Source organism: Misgurnus anguillicaudatus, chromosome 1, assembly GCF_027580225.2.
Source record: "Misgurnus anguillicaudatus chromosome 1, ASM2758022v2, whole genome shotgun sequence".
Classification (NCBI taxonomy): Eukaryota; Metazoa; Chordata; class Actinopteri; order Cypriniformes; family Cobitidae; genus Misgurnus; species Misgurnus anguillicaudatus.
The window spans coordinates 17282497-17300109 of NC_073337.2; the positions used below are offsets into that span (position 1 = coordinate 17282497).

The 17613-nt window shown below is 42.3% G+C and overlaps 1 protein-coding gene across 9 annotated transcripts in view; it reads left to right on the forward strand.

Moving 5' to 3' along the window:
* Nucleotides 1–17613, forward strand: part of ppfia2 (PTPRF interacting protein alpha 2) — a 237113-nt gene that overhangs the window by 193599 nt on the left and 25901 nt on the right. For 8 of the 9 annotated variants that reach the window (XM_055189829.2, XM_055189832.2, XM_055189831.2 and 5 more), the window contains 2 exons: nucleotides 16661–16693; nucleotides 16874–17049. In XM_055189829.2, the coding sequence (XP_055045804.2) occupies nucleotides 16661–16693; nucleotides 16874–17049 (209 nt within the window). Of the gene's footprint in view, nucleotides 1–16660; nucleotides 16694–16873; nucleotides 17050–17613 lie in introns of those variants that run through there. The other variant, XR_008639925.2, reaches the window with a different exon arrangement.

A 17613-nucleotide genomic window follows, 5' to 3' on the forward strand; every position in this document is an offset into this window, starting at 1 on the left:
CTATGACCCGTCAAAATTTTTGCAATGGTAAGTCTATGGGATTTTGCCCCATTGACTTTTCATTGGGCATTTTTGGGCACCTCTTACACCCCAGGGGTACAACTTACACCCCATTGTTATCCATGTTCTTACAGAGCCTACCACCCTCTTCAAATGTTGTAACCCACATGTTTCTACAAAATCCTCGAGCGGAGCTATGACCCGTCAAAGTTGGGCGCAATGTTAAGTCAATGGGATTTTTCGGGTGGTTTTTCGCCCCCCTTTCGGAAATTCTGCACCCGACCGCTTATAAAAGTCATAGCCACCATCTCTTCAATAAACCGGTCGATTTGAGCCCTCTTTCATGGGACTACGGCAAACCGTGCGGGACGAGTTACGCGCCGAAAAAACGTGCAGACATAAGAATAATAATAATAACTAGATAGAAAAGTTTGTTGACAAACTTTATGTTGGCTTGACAAAGCCTGGCCTGAACGTTTAAAACGGTTTGACAGAAGTTTAGGTTAGTAGGCTATCTGGCTGTTAGTATGTTTAAGTATTAAGCTAGCCTGATTTAGCATGAAGCTAGCATGATTAGCCTGAAGCTAGCAGGAAGCTAACATGATTAGCATGAAGCTAGCATCAAGTTAGTATGATTAGCATGAAGCTAGCATGATGCTAACATGAATTAGCATGAAGCTAGCATGATGCTAACATAATTTAGCATGAGGCTAGCATGATGCTAACATGAATTAACATGAAGCTAGCATGATGCTAACATGAATTAGCATGAAGCTAGCATGATGCTAACATGAATTAGCATGAAACTAGCATGATGCTAACATGAGTTAGCATTAAGCTAGCATGATGCTAACATGAATTAGCATGAAGCTAACATGATGCTAACATGAATTAGAATGAAGTTAGCATGAAGCTAGCATGATGCTAACATGAATTAGCATGAAGCTAGCATGATGCTAATATGAATTAGCATTAAGTTAGCATGATGCTAACATGAATTAGCATTAAGTTAGCATGAAGTTAGCATGATGCTAAAATGAATTAGCATGAAGCTAGCATGATGCAAACATGAATTAGCATGAAACTAGCATGATGCTAACATGAATTAGCATGAAGTTAGCATGATGCTAACATGAATTAGCATGAAGTTAGCATGAAGTTAGCATGAAGCTAACATGAATAAGCATGAAGCTAGCATGATGCTAACATGAATTAGCATGAAGCTAACATGATGCTAACATGAATTAACATGATGTTAACATCAATTAACATGAAGCTAGCATGATGCTAACATGAATTAGCATGAAGCTAGCATGATGCTAACATGAATTAGCATGAAGCTATCATGATGCTAACATGAATAAGCATGAAGCTAGCATGATGCTAACATGAATTAGCATGAAGCTAGCATGATGCTAACATGAATTAGCATGAAGCTAACATGATGCTAACATGAATAAGCATGAAGTTAGCAAGATTTATTATGAAATTAGCATAAAGCTAGCATGAAACTAGCATGAAGCTAGTATGACTTAGCATGAAGCTAGCATGAAGCTAACATGACCAAAAGACCCAACCCCCATGTCTCTATGAGGTTTGGATCCAGAGATATAAGGCTTTGTTTATTATGTTGCTAGGGTGCTCATATTTGGTTGCTAGGGGCGTGGCTTAATACCTCAATAAAATCCTTAGAGACTTATTGGATGCCTGAGTAAAATGAGCCCACCCCCATGTCTCTGTGACACTGTGCTGCAAAGATATCCATCTGGGCATTTTATAATGGCAGTCTATGGGAGATGTTGCTAGGGTGCACACAAATGGTTGCTAGGGGCGTGGCTTAATAGCTATGGGACGATCCAGAGAGACTGATTGGATGCCTGAGTAAAATGAGCCCACCCACATATCTCTACGACACCCTAAAGTAAAGATTTTCCATCTGGGACGCTTTTATTCCCTTATATGGGCATGTTTCCTGCCCCATTATAAGTCAATGGGGAAATTTGGGTGCCTCTTACACCCCAGGGGTGAAACTTACACCCCAATGTGATGTATGTTCTTACAGAGCCTGCCAGCCTCTTCAACTGTGATAACCCACAAGTTTCTACAAATTTCTCGTTTGCAGCTATGACCCGTCAAAGTTTGTCGCAATGTTAAGTCAATGGAAAATTTGGGGTGTTTGAGCGCCCCGTTTAGGAATTCGGTAGGTCCCATCAGTTAGAAAAGTCATAGCACCAATCTACGTACCAGTCTTAAAAGTTTTGTAAAGTTTTGTGGGTGTAGCTTGAAAGCTCTAGGAGGAGTTACTGTGAGAAAAAGTGTGGACCAGAAGAATAATAATAATAATAATAATAAGCTTAGATCGAAGAACAGTATGTTGGCTTTGTCAAGCCAACATAATAACTAGATAGGTACATTTCCTGAAGAAAATGTGAGTGGTGCTTGCCGTGGCAAAATCCGGGGGACCATATATGATTATACTCCAAGCCTAAAGTAAAACGATCCGACTCCCGTGTCTCTACGATGTTCTGATGCGGAGATGTAAGGTTTTGTTTACTCTGTTGCTAGGGTACTGTATTTGGTTGCTAGGGAAAAAATTGGCATCCACTAGTGTTTACATGCCGAGTCACAAGTAAAATGGTCCAACCCCTGTGTCTCTACGATGTTCTGATGCGGAGATATAAGGCTTTGTTTATTCGGTTGCTAGGGTACTGTATTTGGTTGCTAGGGGGAAAATTGGCATCCACTAGTGATTACATGCCGAGTCACAAGTCAAATGGTCCAACCCCCGTGTCTCTACCATGTTCTGATGCGGAGATATAAGGCTTTGTTTACTCTGTTGCTAGGGTACTGTATTTGGTTGCTAGGGGGAAAATTGGAATCCACTGGTGAGTACATTCCGAGTCACCAGTCAAACGGTCCAATCCCCGTGTCTCCATGATGTTCTGATGCGGAGATATAAGGCTTTGTTTACTCTGTTGCTAGGGTACTATATTTGGTTGCTAGGGAAAAAATGGCATCCACTGGTGATTACACTTCAAGTCACAAGTCAAACGGTCCAACCCCCGTGTCTCTATGATGTTCTGATGCGTAGATATAAGCCTTTGTTTACTCTGTTGCTAGGGTACTGTATTTGGTTGCTAGGGAAAAAATTGGAATCCATTAGTGATTACCCTCCAAGTCACGAGTCCAACGGTCCAACCCCCGTGTCTCTACGATGTTCAGATGCGTAGATATAAGCCTTTGTTTACTCTGTTGCTAGGGTACTGTATTCGGTTGCTAGGGAAAAAATTGCCATCCACTAGTGATTACCCTCCGGGTCACGAGTCAAACGGTCCAACCCCTGTGTCTCTACGATGTTCTGATGCGGAGATATAAGGCTTTGTTTACTCTGTTGCTAGGGTACTGTATTTGGTTGCTAGGGAAAAAATTGCATCCATTAGTGATTACCCTCTGAGTCACGAGTCAAACGGTCCAACCCCCGTGTCTCTACGATGTTCTGATGCAGAGATATAAGGCTTTGTTTACTCTGTTGCTAGGGTACTGTATTTGGTTACTAGGGAAAAAATGGCATCCACTAGTGATTACCCTCCGAGTCACGAGTCAAACGGTCCAACCCCCGTGTCTCTACGATGTTCTGATGCGGAGATATAAGGCTTTGTTTACTCTGTTGCTAGGGTACTGTATTTGGTCGCTAGGGGAAAAAATGGCATCCACTAGTGATTACCCTCCAAGTCACGAGTCAAACGGTCCAACCCCCGTGTCTCTACGATGTTCTGATGCGGAGATATAAGGCTTTGTTTACTCTGTTGCTAGGGTACTGTATTTGGTTGCTAGGGAAAAAAATGGCATCCACTAGTGATTACCCTCCAAGTCACGAGTCAAACGGTCCAAACCCCGTGTCTCTACGATGTTCTGATGCGGAGATATAAGGCTTTGTTTATTCGGTTGCTAGGGTTCTCAAATTTGGTTGCTAGGGGCGTGGCTTGGGAGTGGCCATTGATGTGCCCAATTGTTACACCCCTAGTCACAAGTAAAACGGTCCAACCCCCGTGTCTCTACGATGTTCTGATGCCGAGATATAATTGTTTGAATTTTATGTTGCTAGGGTGCTCAAAAGTGGTTGCTAGGGGCGTGGCTTAGTAAGTATTTAAGGATCCTGAGAGAGTGATTGGATGCCTGAGTAAAATGAGCCCACCCCCATGTCTCTGTGACACTGTGGTGCAAAGATATCCATCTAGGCATTTTATAATGGCAGTCTATGGGATAGGTTGCTAGGGTGCCCAAAATGGTTGCTAGGGTAACCTTACACCCCATTGTGGGGGACGTCCTGACAGAGTCTAGCACCCTTTTCAAATGTAGTAACCCACATGTTTCTATGAAATCCTCGCTCGGACCTATGACCCGTCAAAGTATTTGCAATGTTAAGTCTATGGGATTTTCCCCCATTGACTTTTCATTGGGGCACTTTTGGGCGCCTCTTACACCCCAGGGGTACAACTTACACCCCAATGTGATATATGTTCTTACAGAGTCTACCACCCTCTCCAAATGTTGTAACCTACATGTTTCTACAAAATCCTCGAGCGGAGCTATGACTCGTCAAAGTTGGGCTCAATGTTAAGTCAATGGGATTTTTCGGGTGGTTTTTCGCCCCCCTTTTGGAAATCCTGCACCCGATCGCTTATAAAAGTCATAGCAGTCGTGTCCTTAATAAGCCCGTTGATTTGAGGCCTCTTTCATGGGTCTACGACAAACCGTGCGGGACTAGTTAGGTGCCGAAAAAGTGTGCAGATGTAAGAATAAAATATAATAATAATTATAATAACTAGATAGGTACATTTCCTGAAGAAAATGTGAGTGGTGCTTGCCGTGGCAAATTTCGGGGAACAATATATGATTATACTCTAAGTCACGAGTAAAATAGTCCAACCCCTGTGTCTCTACAATGTTCTGATGCGGAGATATAAGGCTTTGTTTACTCTGTTGCTAGGGTACTGTATTTGGTTGCTAGGGAGAAAATTGGCATCCACTAGTGATTACACTCTGAGTCACGAGTCAAAAGGTCCAACCCCCATGTCTCTACAATGTTCTGATGCGGAGATATAAGGCTTTGTTTACTCTGTTGCTAGGGTACTGTATTTGGTTGCTAGGGAAAATATTGGAATCCACTAGTGATTACACTCTGAGTCACGAGTCAAACGGTCCAACCCCCGTGTCTCTACGATGTTCTGATGCGGAGATATAAGGCTTTGTTTACTCTGTTGCTAGGGTACTGTATTTGGTTGCTAGGGAAAATATTGGCATCCCATAATGATTACACTCAGAGTCACGAGTCAAACGGTCCAACCCCCGTGTCTCTACGATGTTCTGATGCGGAGATATAAGGCTTTGTTTACTCTGTTGCTAGGGTACTGTATTTGGTTGCTAGGGAAAAAATTGGCATCCCATAGTGATTACACTCAGAGTCACGAGTCAAACGGTCCACCCCCCGTCTCTCTACGATGTTCTGACGCGTAGATATAAGGATTTGTTTACTCTGTTGCTAGGGTACTGTATTTGGTTGCTAGGGGAAAAATGGCATCCACTAGTGATTACACTAAGAGACACGAGTCAAAAGGTCAAACACCCGTGACTCTACGATGTTCTGATGCGGAGATATAAGGCTTTGTTTACTCTGTTGCTAGGGTACTGTATTTGGTTGCTAGGGAAAAAATTGGCATCCACTAGTGATTACCCTCCGAGTCACAAGTCAAACGGTCCAACCCCCGTGTCTCTACGATGTTCTGATGCGGAGATATAAGGCTTTGTTTACTCTGTTGCTAGGGTACTGTATTTGGTTGCTAGGGAAAAAAATGGCATCCCATAATGATTACCCTCCGAGTCACAAGTCAAACGGTCCAACCCCCGTGTCTCTACGATGTTCTGATGCGGAGATATAAGGCTTTGTTTACTCTGTTGCTAGGGTACTGTATTTGGTTGCTAGGGAAAAAAATGGCATCCCATAATGATTACCCTCCGAGTCACGAGTCAAACGGTCGAACCCAAGTGTCTCTACGATGTTCTGATGCGGAGATATAAGGCTTTGTTTACTCTGTTGCTAGGGTACTGTATTTGGTTGCTATGGAAAAAAATGGCATCCCATAATGATTACACTCCGAGTCACAAGTCAAACGGTCCAACCCCCGTGTCTCTACGATGTTCTGATGCGGAGATATAAGGCTTTGTTTACTCTGTTGCTAGGGTACTGTATTTGGTTGCTAGGGAAAAAATTGGCATCCCATAATGATTACCCTCCAAGTCACGAGTCAAACGGTCCAACCCCTGTGTCTCTACGATGTTCTGATGCCGAGATATAACTGTTTGAATTTTATGTTGCTAGGGTGCTCAAAAGTGGTTGCTAGGGGCGTGGCTTAATACCTATGTAAGGATCCTGAGAGACTGATTGGATGCCTGAGTAAAATGAGCCCACCCCCATGTCTCTATGACACTGTGGTGCAAAGATATCCATCTGGGCATTTTATAATGGCAGTCTATGGGATAGGTTGCTAGGGTGCCCAAAATGGTTGCTAGGGTAACCTTACACCCCATTGTGGGGGACGTCCTGAAAGAGTCTAGCACCCTCTTCAAATGTTGTGACCCACATGTTTCTACGAAATCCTCACTCGTACCTATGACCCGTCAAAATTTTTGCAATGTTAAGTCTATGGGATTTTCCCCCATTGACTTTTCATTGGGCATTTTTGGGCACCTCTTACACCCCAGGGGTACAACTTACACCCCATTGTGATCCATGTTCTTACAGAGCCTACCACCCTCTTCAAATGTTGTAACCCACATGTTTCTACAAAATCCTCGAGCGGAGCTATGACCCGTCAAAGTTGGGCGCAATGTTAAGTCAATGGGATTTTTCGGGTGGTTTTTCGCCCCCCTTTCGGAAATTCTGCACCCGATCCCTTATAAAAGTCATAGCCACCATCTCTTCAATAAACCGGTCGATTTGAGCCCTCTTTCATGGGACTACGGCAAACCGTGCGGGACGAGTTACGCGCCGAAAAAACGTGCAGACATAAGAATAATAATAATAATAATAATAATAATAATAATATCCCTGAGCAATAGTAATAGTGATGCTTTGCATAAATGCAAGCACCACTAATAATATCCCTGAGCAATAATAATAGTGATGCTTTGCATAAATGCAAGCACCACTAACTAGATAGGTACATTTCCTGAAGAAAATGTGAAGTGGTGCTTGCCGTGGCAAATTTCAGGGAACAATATATGATTATACTCTAAGTCACGAGTCAAACGGTCCAACCCCCGTGTCTCTACGATATTCTGATGCGGAGATAAAAGGCTTTGTTTACTCTGTTGCTAGGGTACTGTATTTGGTTGCTAGGGAAAAAATTGGCATCCAATAATGATTACACTCCGAGTCACGAGTCAAACGGTCCAACCCCCGTGTCTCTACCATGTTCTGATGCGGAGATATAAGGCTTTATTTACTCTGTTGCTAGGGTACTGTATTTGGTTGCTAGGGGAAAAAATGGCATCCCATAATGATTACACTCCGAGTCACGAGTCAAACGGTCCAACCCCCGTGTCTCAACGATGTTCTGATGCGGAGATATAAGGCTTTGTTTACTCTGTTGCTAGGGTACTGTATTTGGTTGCTAGGGAAAAAAATGGCATCCCATAATGATTACACTCTGAGTTACGAGTCAAACGGTCCAACCCCCGTGTCTCTACGATGTTCTGATGCGGAGATATAAGGCTTTGTTTACTCTGTTGCTAGGGTACTGTATTTGGTTGCTAGGGAAAAAATTGGGATCCCATAATGATTACACTCTGAGTCACGAGTCAAACGGTCCAACCCCCGTGTCTCTACGATGTTCTGATGCGGAGATATAAGGCTTTGTTTACTCTGTTGCTAGGGTACTGTATTTGGTTGCTAGGGAAAAAAATTGCATCCCATAATGATTTCACTCCGAGTCACGAGTCAAACGGTCCAACCCCCGTGTCTGTACGATGTTCTGATGCGGAGATATAAGGCTTTGTTTACTCTGTTGCTAGGGTACTGTATTTGGTTGCTAGGGAAAAAAATGACATCCCATAATGATTACACTCCGAGTCACGAGTCAAACGGTCCAACCCCCGTGTCTCTACGATGTTCTGATGCGGAGATATAAGGCTTTGTTTACTCTGTTGCTAGGGTACTGTATTTGGTTGCTAGGGAAAAAATTGGCATCCCATAATGATTACACTCTGAGTCACGAGTCAAACGGTCCAACCCCCCTTTCTCTACGATGTTCTGATGCGGAGATATAAGGCTTTGTTTACTCTGTTGCTAGGGTACTGTATTTGGTTGCTAGGGAAAAAATTGGCATCCCATAATGATTACACTCTGAGTCACGAGTCAAACGGTCCAACCCCCGTTTCTCTACGATGTTCTGATGCGGAGATATAAGGCTTTGTTTACTCTGTTGCTAGGGTACTGTATTTGGTTGCTAGGGAAAAAATTGGCATCCCATAATGATTACACTCTGAGTCACGAGTCAAACGGTCCAACCCCCGTGTCTCTACGATGTTCTGATGCGGAGATATAAGGCTTTGTTTACTCTGTTGCTAGGGTACTGTATTTGGTTGCTAGGGAAAAAATTGGCATCCCATAATGATTACACTCTGAGTCACTAGTCAAACGGTCCAAACCCCGTGTCTCTACGATGTTCTGCTGCAGAGATATAACTGTTTGAATTTTATGTTGCTAGGGTGCTCAAAAGTGGTTGCTAGGGGCGTGGCTTAAAAGCTTTAGGAATATCCTGATAGACTGATTGGATGTCTGAGTAAAATGAGCCCACCCCCTTGTCTTTACGACATTGTAAAGCAAAGATATCCCATCTGGAACTTTTTTATTCCCTTATATGGGCATGTTTCCTCAATGGGAAAATTCGGGTGCCTCTTACACCCCAGGGGTACAACTTACACCCCATTGTGATCCATGTTCTTACAGAGTCTACCACCCTCTTCAAATAATGTAACCCACATGTTTTTACAAAATCCTCGCTTGTACCTATGACCCGTCAAAGTTTTTGCAATGTTAAGTCTATGGGATTTTCCCCCATTGACTTTTCATTGGGGCACTTTTGGGCGCCTCTTACACCCCAGGGGTACAACTTACACCCCAATGTGATGTATGTTCTTACAGAGTCTACCACCCTCTTCAAATGTTGTAACCCACATGTTTCTACAAAATCCTCGAGCGGAGCTATGACTGGTCAAAGTTGGGCGTAATGTTAAGTCAATGGGATTTTTCGGGTGGTTTTTCGCCCCCCTTTCGGAAATCCTGCACCCGATCCCTTATAAAAGTCATAGCACACCTCTCCTCAATAAGCCGGTCGATTTGAGCCCTCTTTCATGGGTCTACGACAAACCGTGCGGGACGAGTTAGGTGCCGAAAAAACGTGCAGATGTAAGAATAAAATATAATAATAATATCCCTGAGGAATAGTAATAGTGATGCCTTGCATAAATGCAAGCACCACTAATAATAATAATAACTAGATAGGTACATTTCCTGAAGAAAATGTGAGTGGTGCTTGCCGTTGCAAAATTCTGGGGACAATATATGATTATACTCCAAGCCAAAAGTAAAACGGTCCAACCCCCGTGTCTCTACGATGTTCTGATGCGGAGATATAAGGCTTTGTTTACTCTGTTGCTAGGGTACTGTAGTTGGTTGCTATGGAAAAAATTGGCATCCACTAGTGATTACATGCCGAGTCAGGAGTTAAACGGTCCAACCCCCGTGTCTCTACGATGTTCTGATGCGGAGATATAAGGCTTTGTTTACTCTGTTGCTAGGGTACTGTATTTGGTTGCTAGGGAAAAAATTGGCATCCCATAATGATTACACTCCGAGTCACGAGTCAAATGGTCCAACCCCCGTGTCTTTACGATGTTCTGATGCGTAGACATAAGGCTTTGTTTACTCTGTTGCTAGGGTACTGTATTTGGTTGCTAGGGAAAAAATTGGCATCCCATAATGGTTACACTCTGAGTCATGAGTCAAACGGTCCAACCCCCGTGTCTCTACGATGTTCTGATGCGGAGATATAAGGCTTTGTTTACTCTGTTGCTAGGGTACTATATTTGGTTGCTAGGGAAAAATTGGCATCCCATAATGATTACACTCTGAGTCATGAGTCAAACGGTCCAACCCCCATGTCTCTACGATGTTCTGATGCGGAGATATAAGGCTTTGTTTACTCTGTTGCTAGGGTACTGTATTTGGTTGCTAGGGAAAATTTTGACATCCCATAGTGATTACCCTCCGAGTCACGAGTCAAACGGTCCAACCCCCGTGTCTCTACGATGTTCTGATGCGGAGATATAAGGCTTTGTTTACTCTGTTGCTAGGGTACTGTATTTGGTTGCTAGGGAAAAAATTGGCATCCCATAATGATTACCCTTCGAGTCACGAGTCAAACGGTCCAACCCCCGTGTCTCTACGATGTTCTGATGCGGAGATATAAGGCTTTGTTTACTCTGTTGCTAGGGTGCTCAAATTTGGTTGCTAGGGGCGTGGCTTGGGAGTGGCCATTGATGTGCCCAATTGTTACACCCCTAGTCACAAGTAAAACGGTCCAACCCCCGTGTCTCTACGATGTTCTGATGCCGAGATATAACTGTTTGAATTTTATGTTGCTAGGGTGCTCAAAAGTGGTTGCTAGGGGCGTGGCTTAGTACGTATTTAAGGATCCTGAGAGACTGATTGGATGCCTGAGTAAAATGAGCCCACCCCCATGTCTCTGTGACACTGTGATGCAAAGATATCCATCTAGGCATTTTATAATGGCAGTCTATGGGATAGGTTGCTAGGGTGCCCAAAATGGTTGCTAGGGTAACCTTACACCCCCTTGTGGGGGACGTCCTGACAGAGTCTAGCACCCTCTTCAAATTTAGTAACCCACATGTTTCTATGAAATCCTCACTCGGACCTATGACCCGTCAAAATGTTTGCAATGGTAAGTCTATGGGATTTTGCCCCATTGACTTTTCATTGGGCATTTTTGGGCACCTCTTACACCCCAGGGGTACAACTTACACCCCATTGTGATCCATGTTCTTACAGAGCCTACCACCCTCTTCAAATGTTGTAACCCACATGTTTCTACAAAATCCTCGAGCGGAGCTATGACTCGTCAAAGTTGGGCGCAATGTTAAGTCAATGGGATTTTTCGGGTGGTTTTTCGCCCCCCTTTCGGAAATTCTGCACCCGACCGCTTATAAAAGTCATAGCCACCATCTCTTCAATAAACCGGTCGATTTGAGCCCTCTTTCATGGGACTACGGCAAACCGTGCGGGACGAGTTACGCGCCGAAAAAACGTGCAGACATAAGAATAATAATAATAATAATAACTAGATAGGTACATTTCCTGAAGAAAATGTGAGTGGTGCTTGCCGTGGCAAATTTCTGGGTAACATATATGATTATACTCCAAGCCAAAAGTAAAACGATCCAACTCCCTTGCCTCTACGATGTTCTGATGCTGAGATATAAGGCTATGTTTATCTGGTTGCTAGGGTACTGTATTTGGTTGCTAGGGAAAAAATTGACATCCACTAGTGATTACCCTCCGAGTCACGAGTCAAACGGTCCAACCCCCGTGTCTGTACAATGTTCTGATGCGGAGATATAAGGCTTTGTTTACTCTGTTGCTAGGGTACTGTATTTGGTTGCTAGGGAAAAAATTGGCATCCACTAGTGATTACCCGCCGAGTCACAAGTCAAACGGTCCAACCCCCGTGTCTCTACGATGTTCTGATGCGGAGATATATATGGCTTTGTTTACTCTGTTGCTAGGGTACTGTATTTGGTTGCTAGGGAAAAAAATGGCATCCACTAGTGATTACCCTCCGAGTCACGAGTCAAACGGTCCAACCCCCGTGTCTCTACGATGTTCTGATGCGGAGATATAAGGCTTTGTTTACTCTGTTGCTAGGGTAATGTATTTGGTTGCTAGGGAAAAAATTGGCATCCCATAATGATTACACTCCGAGTCACAAGTAAAACGGTCCAACCCCCGTGTCTCTACGATGTTCTGATGCGGAGATATAAGGCTTTGTTTACTCTGTTGCTAGGGTACTGTATTTGGTTGCTAGGGAAAAAATTGGCATCCACTAGTGATTAACCTCCGAGTCACGAGTCAAACGGTCCAACCCCCGTGTCTCTACGATGTTCTGATGCGGAGATATAAGGCTTTGTTTACTCTGTTACTAGGGTACTGTATTTGGTTGCTAGGGAAAAAATCGGCATCCCATAATGATTACACTCCGAGTCACAAGTGAAACGGTCCAACCCCCGTGTCTCTACGATGTTCTGATGCGGAGATATAAGGCTTTGTTTACTCTGTTGCTAGGGTAATGTATTTGGTTGCTAGGGAAAAAATTGGCATCCCATAATGATTACACTCCGAGTCACAAGTCAAACGGTCCAAACCCCGTGTCTCTACGATGTTCTGATGCGGAGATATAAGGCTTTGTTTACTCTGTTGCTAGGGTACTGTATTTGGTTGCTAGGGAAAAAATTGGCATCCCATAATGATTACACTCTAAGTCACGAGTCAAATGGTCCAACCCCCATGTCTCTACGATGTTCGGATGCCGAGATATAACTGTTTGAATTTTATGTTGCTAGGGTTCTCAAAAGTGGTTGCTAGGGGCGTGGCTTAATACCTATGTAAGGATCCTGAGAGACTGATTGGATGCCTGAGTAAAATGAGCCCACCCCCATGTCTCTATGACACTGTGGTGCAAAGATATCCATCTGGGCATTTTATAATGGCAGTCTATGGAAGATGTTGCTAGGGTGCCCAAAAGTGGTTGCTAGGGGCGTGGCTTAATAGCTCTGGGATGATCCTGAGAGACTGATTGGATGCCTGAGTGAAATGAGCCCACCCACTTATCTCTACGACACTGTAAAGCAAAGATATCCCATCTGGAACTGTTTTATTCCCTTATATGGGCATGTTTCCTCAATGGGAATTTTCGGGTGCCTCTTACACCCCAGGGGTACAACTTAAACCCCAATGTCATGTATGTTCTTACATAGCCTACCACCCTCTTCAAATTTAGTAACCCACATGTTTCTACAAAATCCTCACTCGTACCTATGACCCGTCAAAATTTTTGCAATGGTAAGTCTATGGGATTTTGCCCCATTGACTTTTCATTGGGCATTTTTGGGCACCTCTTACACCCCAGGGGTACAACTTACACCCCATTGTTATCCATGTTCTTACAGAGCCTACCACCCTCTTCAAATGTTGTAACCCACATGTTTCTACAAAATCCTCGAGCGGAGCTATGACCCGTCAAAGTTGGGCGCAATGTTAAGTCAATGGGATTTTTCGGGTGGTTTTTCGCCCCCCTTTCGGAAATTCTGCACCCGACCGCTTATAAAAGTCATAGCCACCATCTCTTCAATAAACCGGTCGATTTGAGCCCTCTTTCATGGGACTACGGCAAACCGTGCGGGACGAGTTACGCGCCGAAAAAACGTGCAGACATAAGAATAATAATAATAATAATAATAATAATATCCCTGAGCAATAGTAATAGTGATGCCTTGCATAAATGCAAGCACCACTAATAATAATAATAATATCCCTGAGCAATAGTAATAGTGATGCTTTGCATAAATGCAAGCACCACTAATAATATCCCTGAGGAATAGTAATAGTGATGCCTTGCATAAATGCAAGCACCACTAATAATAATAATAATAATAATATCCCTGAGCAATAGTAATAGTGATGCTTTGCATAAATGCAAGCACCACTAATAATAAGCTTAGATCGAAGAACAGTATGTTGGCTTTGTCAAGCCAACATAATAATAATAATAATAATAATAATATCCCTGAGCAATAGTAATAGTGATGCTTTGCATAAATGCAAGCACCACTAAATATAAGTTTAAAAGCAATAACAGTATGTTGGCTTTTTCAAAGCCAACATAATAACTCCAAAACATAAGTCCACTTACAGTTATCACGGACACGCGTGGCTATCCTCCAGACATGACGGACCACGTCTTATCTCATTTCGGCCATTTGGTGCGCTCATTTCGCGGTGTGAAGCGCGTCCGCGCTATTCTCCGAGATGTTTTATTAACTGGCTAGTTATCCTCCAGACAGTGACGGTCCGGACCACGTCTTTCTCATTTCGGCCGTGTGGCGCGTGTCCTCGCTCGCGGTGTGATGCGCGTACGCGCTATTCTCGGAGATGCACTTGACGCCCTTTTGTGGAGCGATTTTTTTTTTTTTTTTTTTTTTTTTGGACGACCTAGTTAAGGCGGTAAGGTTTCCAAGCTTACCCTGAACTGAAATGTGTTGCGGGAAACCCTGAATCGTCATAAGGGTAAAGTAGAAATGAAAGAAGCCGTAATTTGCCATATACTGTAAAACTGACCTGACAAAACTCGAGCTGAATAATGTTCATATGTTCAAATCAAAGGTGAATAACACATTGAGACTCATTTTGATGTGAGAGCAGTTTCACAATAACAGCTTGCTCTCTGTTCACCCCTTACCTCTCATCAGCATAACAATCGCTCATAACTAAACCCAGGCAGTATCTGAGGATGTATTTCACATTTCTGCACTTTTGAAGTTTTGAAGAAAGTGAAGCAAGGGACATGAAAATCAGGTCGATTATGAATGTAATTTGGTCATGAATCTGACTGATTGTGCCCAGTTGGACCAGATCTATTTCAGTTGTGCTCAGTCTGTGTGTACAGCCGGCAGATAAAGTTGTGTAGTATGGTCTTAAAGTTAAAAAAAAAATTTAATAGTACAGATCAGTAATAACTAAGGAATAACTAAATTGAAATTGCATGCATGTTGTGTATTAAATCAGGGGTTTTCAAACTTTTTGATGGCAAGGACCCCATTTTAGTGAAATGTAAAGTTCTAAAATGTATATCCGTATTTGTTTTTATAAAGAAACATTTATTCTGTCCTAAAAATAGTAATTGTGATTATTATAAAGACAGCAAATTTGTTTACAAACTTAAATAATTAACTACACATAGGGCTCTATTATAACGATCTAAGCGCATTGTCTAAAGCGCACATCGCAACGTCTAAATGGGCGTGTCCGAATCCACTTTTGCTAATTTAACAACGGGAAAAAAAATTTTTGCGCCTAGCGCATGGTCGAAAAGGGTAGGTCCTATTGTAATGGGAGTATTTTGGGCGTAACGTGCAGTAAACCAATCAGAGTCTCAGCTCTCATTCCCTTTAAAAGCAAGTTGCGCTGGCGCTATGTCTAATCCCTATTTAGATGACGGACTTTGTAAACTGAAAAACTAAGCGGAGGTAGAAGATCCCCAGTTTAAGATTAATGTTAAATAATTGTGTTGTTTTTCCCTTATATTGAAATTGTTATTTTTTTATTAAAACCTTTAAAACCCGTTTTCTTTTAGTCATGGAAGTAAAAAGCAGGCTTGTAATTGCTTTAAATGTATGGCTATCCAATATCATCAAAGCATAATTTACAAGTATGTAAGATAAGGTTTGTACTCTAAAAATACTTTATTTGTAACAAACAGGAGATAAAGAAATTACAAACGGCTCTCCTCACGTTTCAGCACTTTGGACAGCGGTTTTTTAGCAAAGAGTTTTTTTAAGCATTACTTACAAATATTTCTCATCTCGCCATATCCACAGGTACATCATATACAATAAATCCGTGAGGTAGCATTAAAAAAAAAACATTTAAAAACAGATGCATTTGTTTAAAGCAAAGCATTTATTTACTTATCAGGCTGCAGGTAAAGCAGCTCTTTGCGCCTTCTAACGTCTCATAATCAGTCCTCATTTATAAATATGTCCAAGAGACTCAATAATAATCTCTTAAATTCAATCCTTTAATCTTTCATATTTAAAAGCATTTTTGTGCTGCTGCGCATTTATGTACTTTGTGATAAGCAAACCCGCGTTGTCCTCCCGCTTTTAGGCGCATATTACTAATGCGCTCTTTAAATAACATAAAACATATTGCGCCATTGACTTTAGACCAGGTTTTTGTTGGTCAATGGCGTAGTCTATTTTAGTTGCCTCAAAATAGCAACGCACCAACAATGCGCCTGAACACACCTCGTTTTTCAGACCAGAACGCCCATGGGCGCAAAGGGGGCGCAAATGCATTTGCTATTTAAACAACGCGGCGCTAACCTGAAAATTAGGGTGGAAACTAGCGAAAGACACTTGCGTCGCGCATTGCGCTGCATTGCGCCGGGTGTAAGATAGAGCCCATAGACTTTTAACACTTTTTGATTTGTCTTTTCCTCTTGAAATTTTCTGGGGACCCCAGTTTGAAAACCCCCGTATTAGATTACAGTATATTTGAAGTTGTGTGTGATGTTGAAGTGTCTTGTATCCTGTACATCTGCATGTCTGCTGCGTTCTTTGTAATTATATTATAGAAAAATGTTAAAAGCCATCCTAATGCATTAAGTACAGTAGCATGATGGCATGGGTAGTTATGGGATTGTCACAAACCAAAGTATGTGTTTGTACTCTGTCTGAATGTGTATGTAGTGTAATAATTTGCAGACCTAATGCTGATAAATCGCTTTCTTTCTTTACCCATCAGAAGTCAGATTCAGAAGAGGGAAGCTGGTCACAGGTAGGAATCTGATAGTTTTGGGCTAGATGAGTCCATTTAACTGCATAACAATATTTTGAGGTTTTTAAGAGAGGTTATTGGAGTAAAAAATTGTTTGTAATATGTAAAGTGCACAAAGTGTATCAAAATGAGCTCCTTTAGTTAAGACTCTAGGATGTAAGTGTCATCCGTGTTGTTTAGACGCTGGCATATGGAGACATGAACCACGAGTGGATTGGGAACGAGTGGCTGCCCAGTCTAGGTCTACCTCAGTACCGCAGCTACTTCATGGAGTGTCTGGTGGACGCACGCATGCTGGACCACCTTACAAAGAAAGACCTCAGAGTGCATTTAAAAATGGTGGACAGCTTCCACAGGTACTTGAGCTGGCACCCTGGCTATATCAATTTCATTTCGATACCACTTTTAAGCTGGAGAATCTTAAAATGCATACATACAGTAGTTTTTTATAAACGGCTACTTGGGTATAGTGGGAGATGAAAAGTTTGCTGTAGGAGGTTTAAAATACATTTTAAGGTGGTATAAAAATATTTTATAAAACGGGCAGTTCTGGTTCTTCATTCTGATTGGTTGAAACGCGCTCTAAGCCGTGATAATATACCCTGGTAAACCCATGGTTCAGACCGCATTACATAAGTATCACTGCGCCACTGTTGCTGCGTACTGATTTTTGAAAATAAACACCACACTCTTTAATCATATTTTAATTTGTCTACATTTCCACAATTATGGCGATATCCAGATAAATGTCAATAAATATTGTTGAGTCATCTCATCAATAAAGAGAAAACGCTCCCTGAGGAGTTTCTACCTTAAATTCATATTTCCGCTATCCACTGGGTGGCGATCTTACCCAACTTAAACACTGACACATTCACTCAACACTAAAAACACAGTTTTGTAAGTTTTAATGGCTCTGA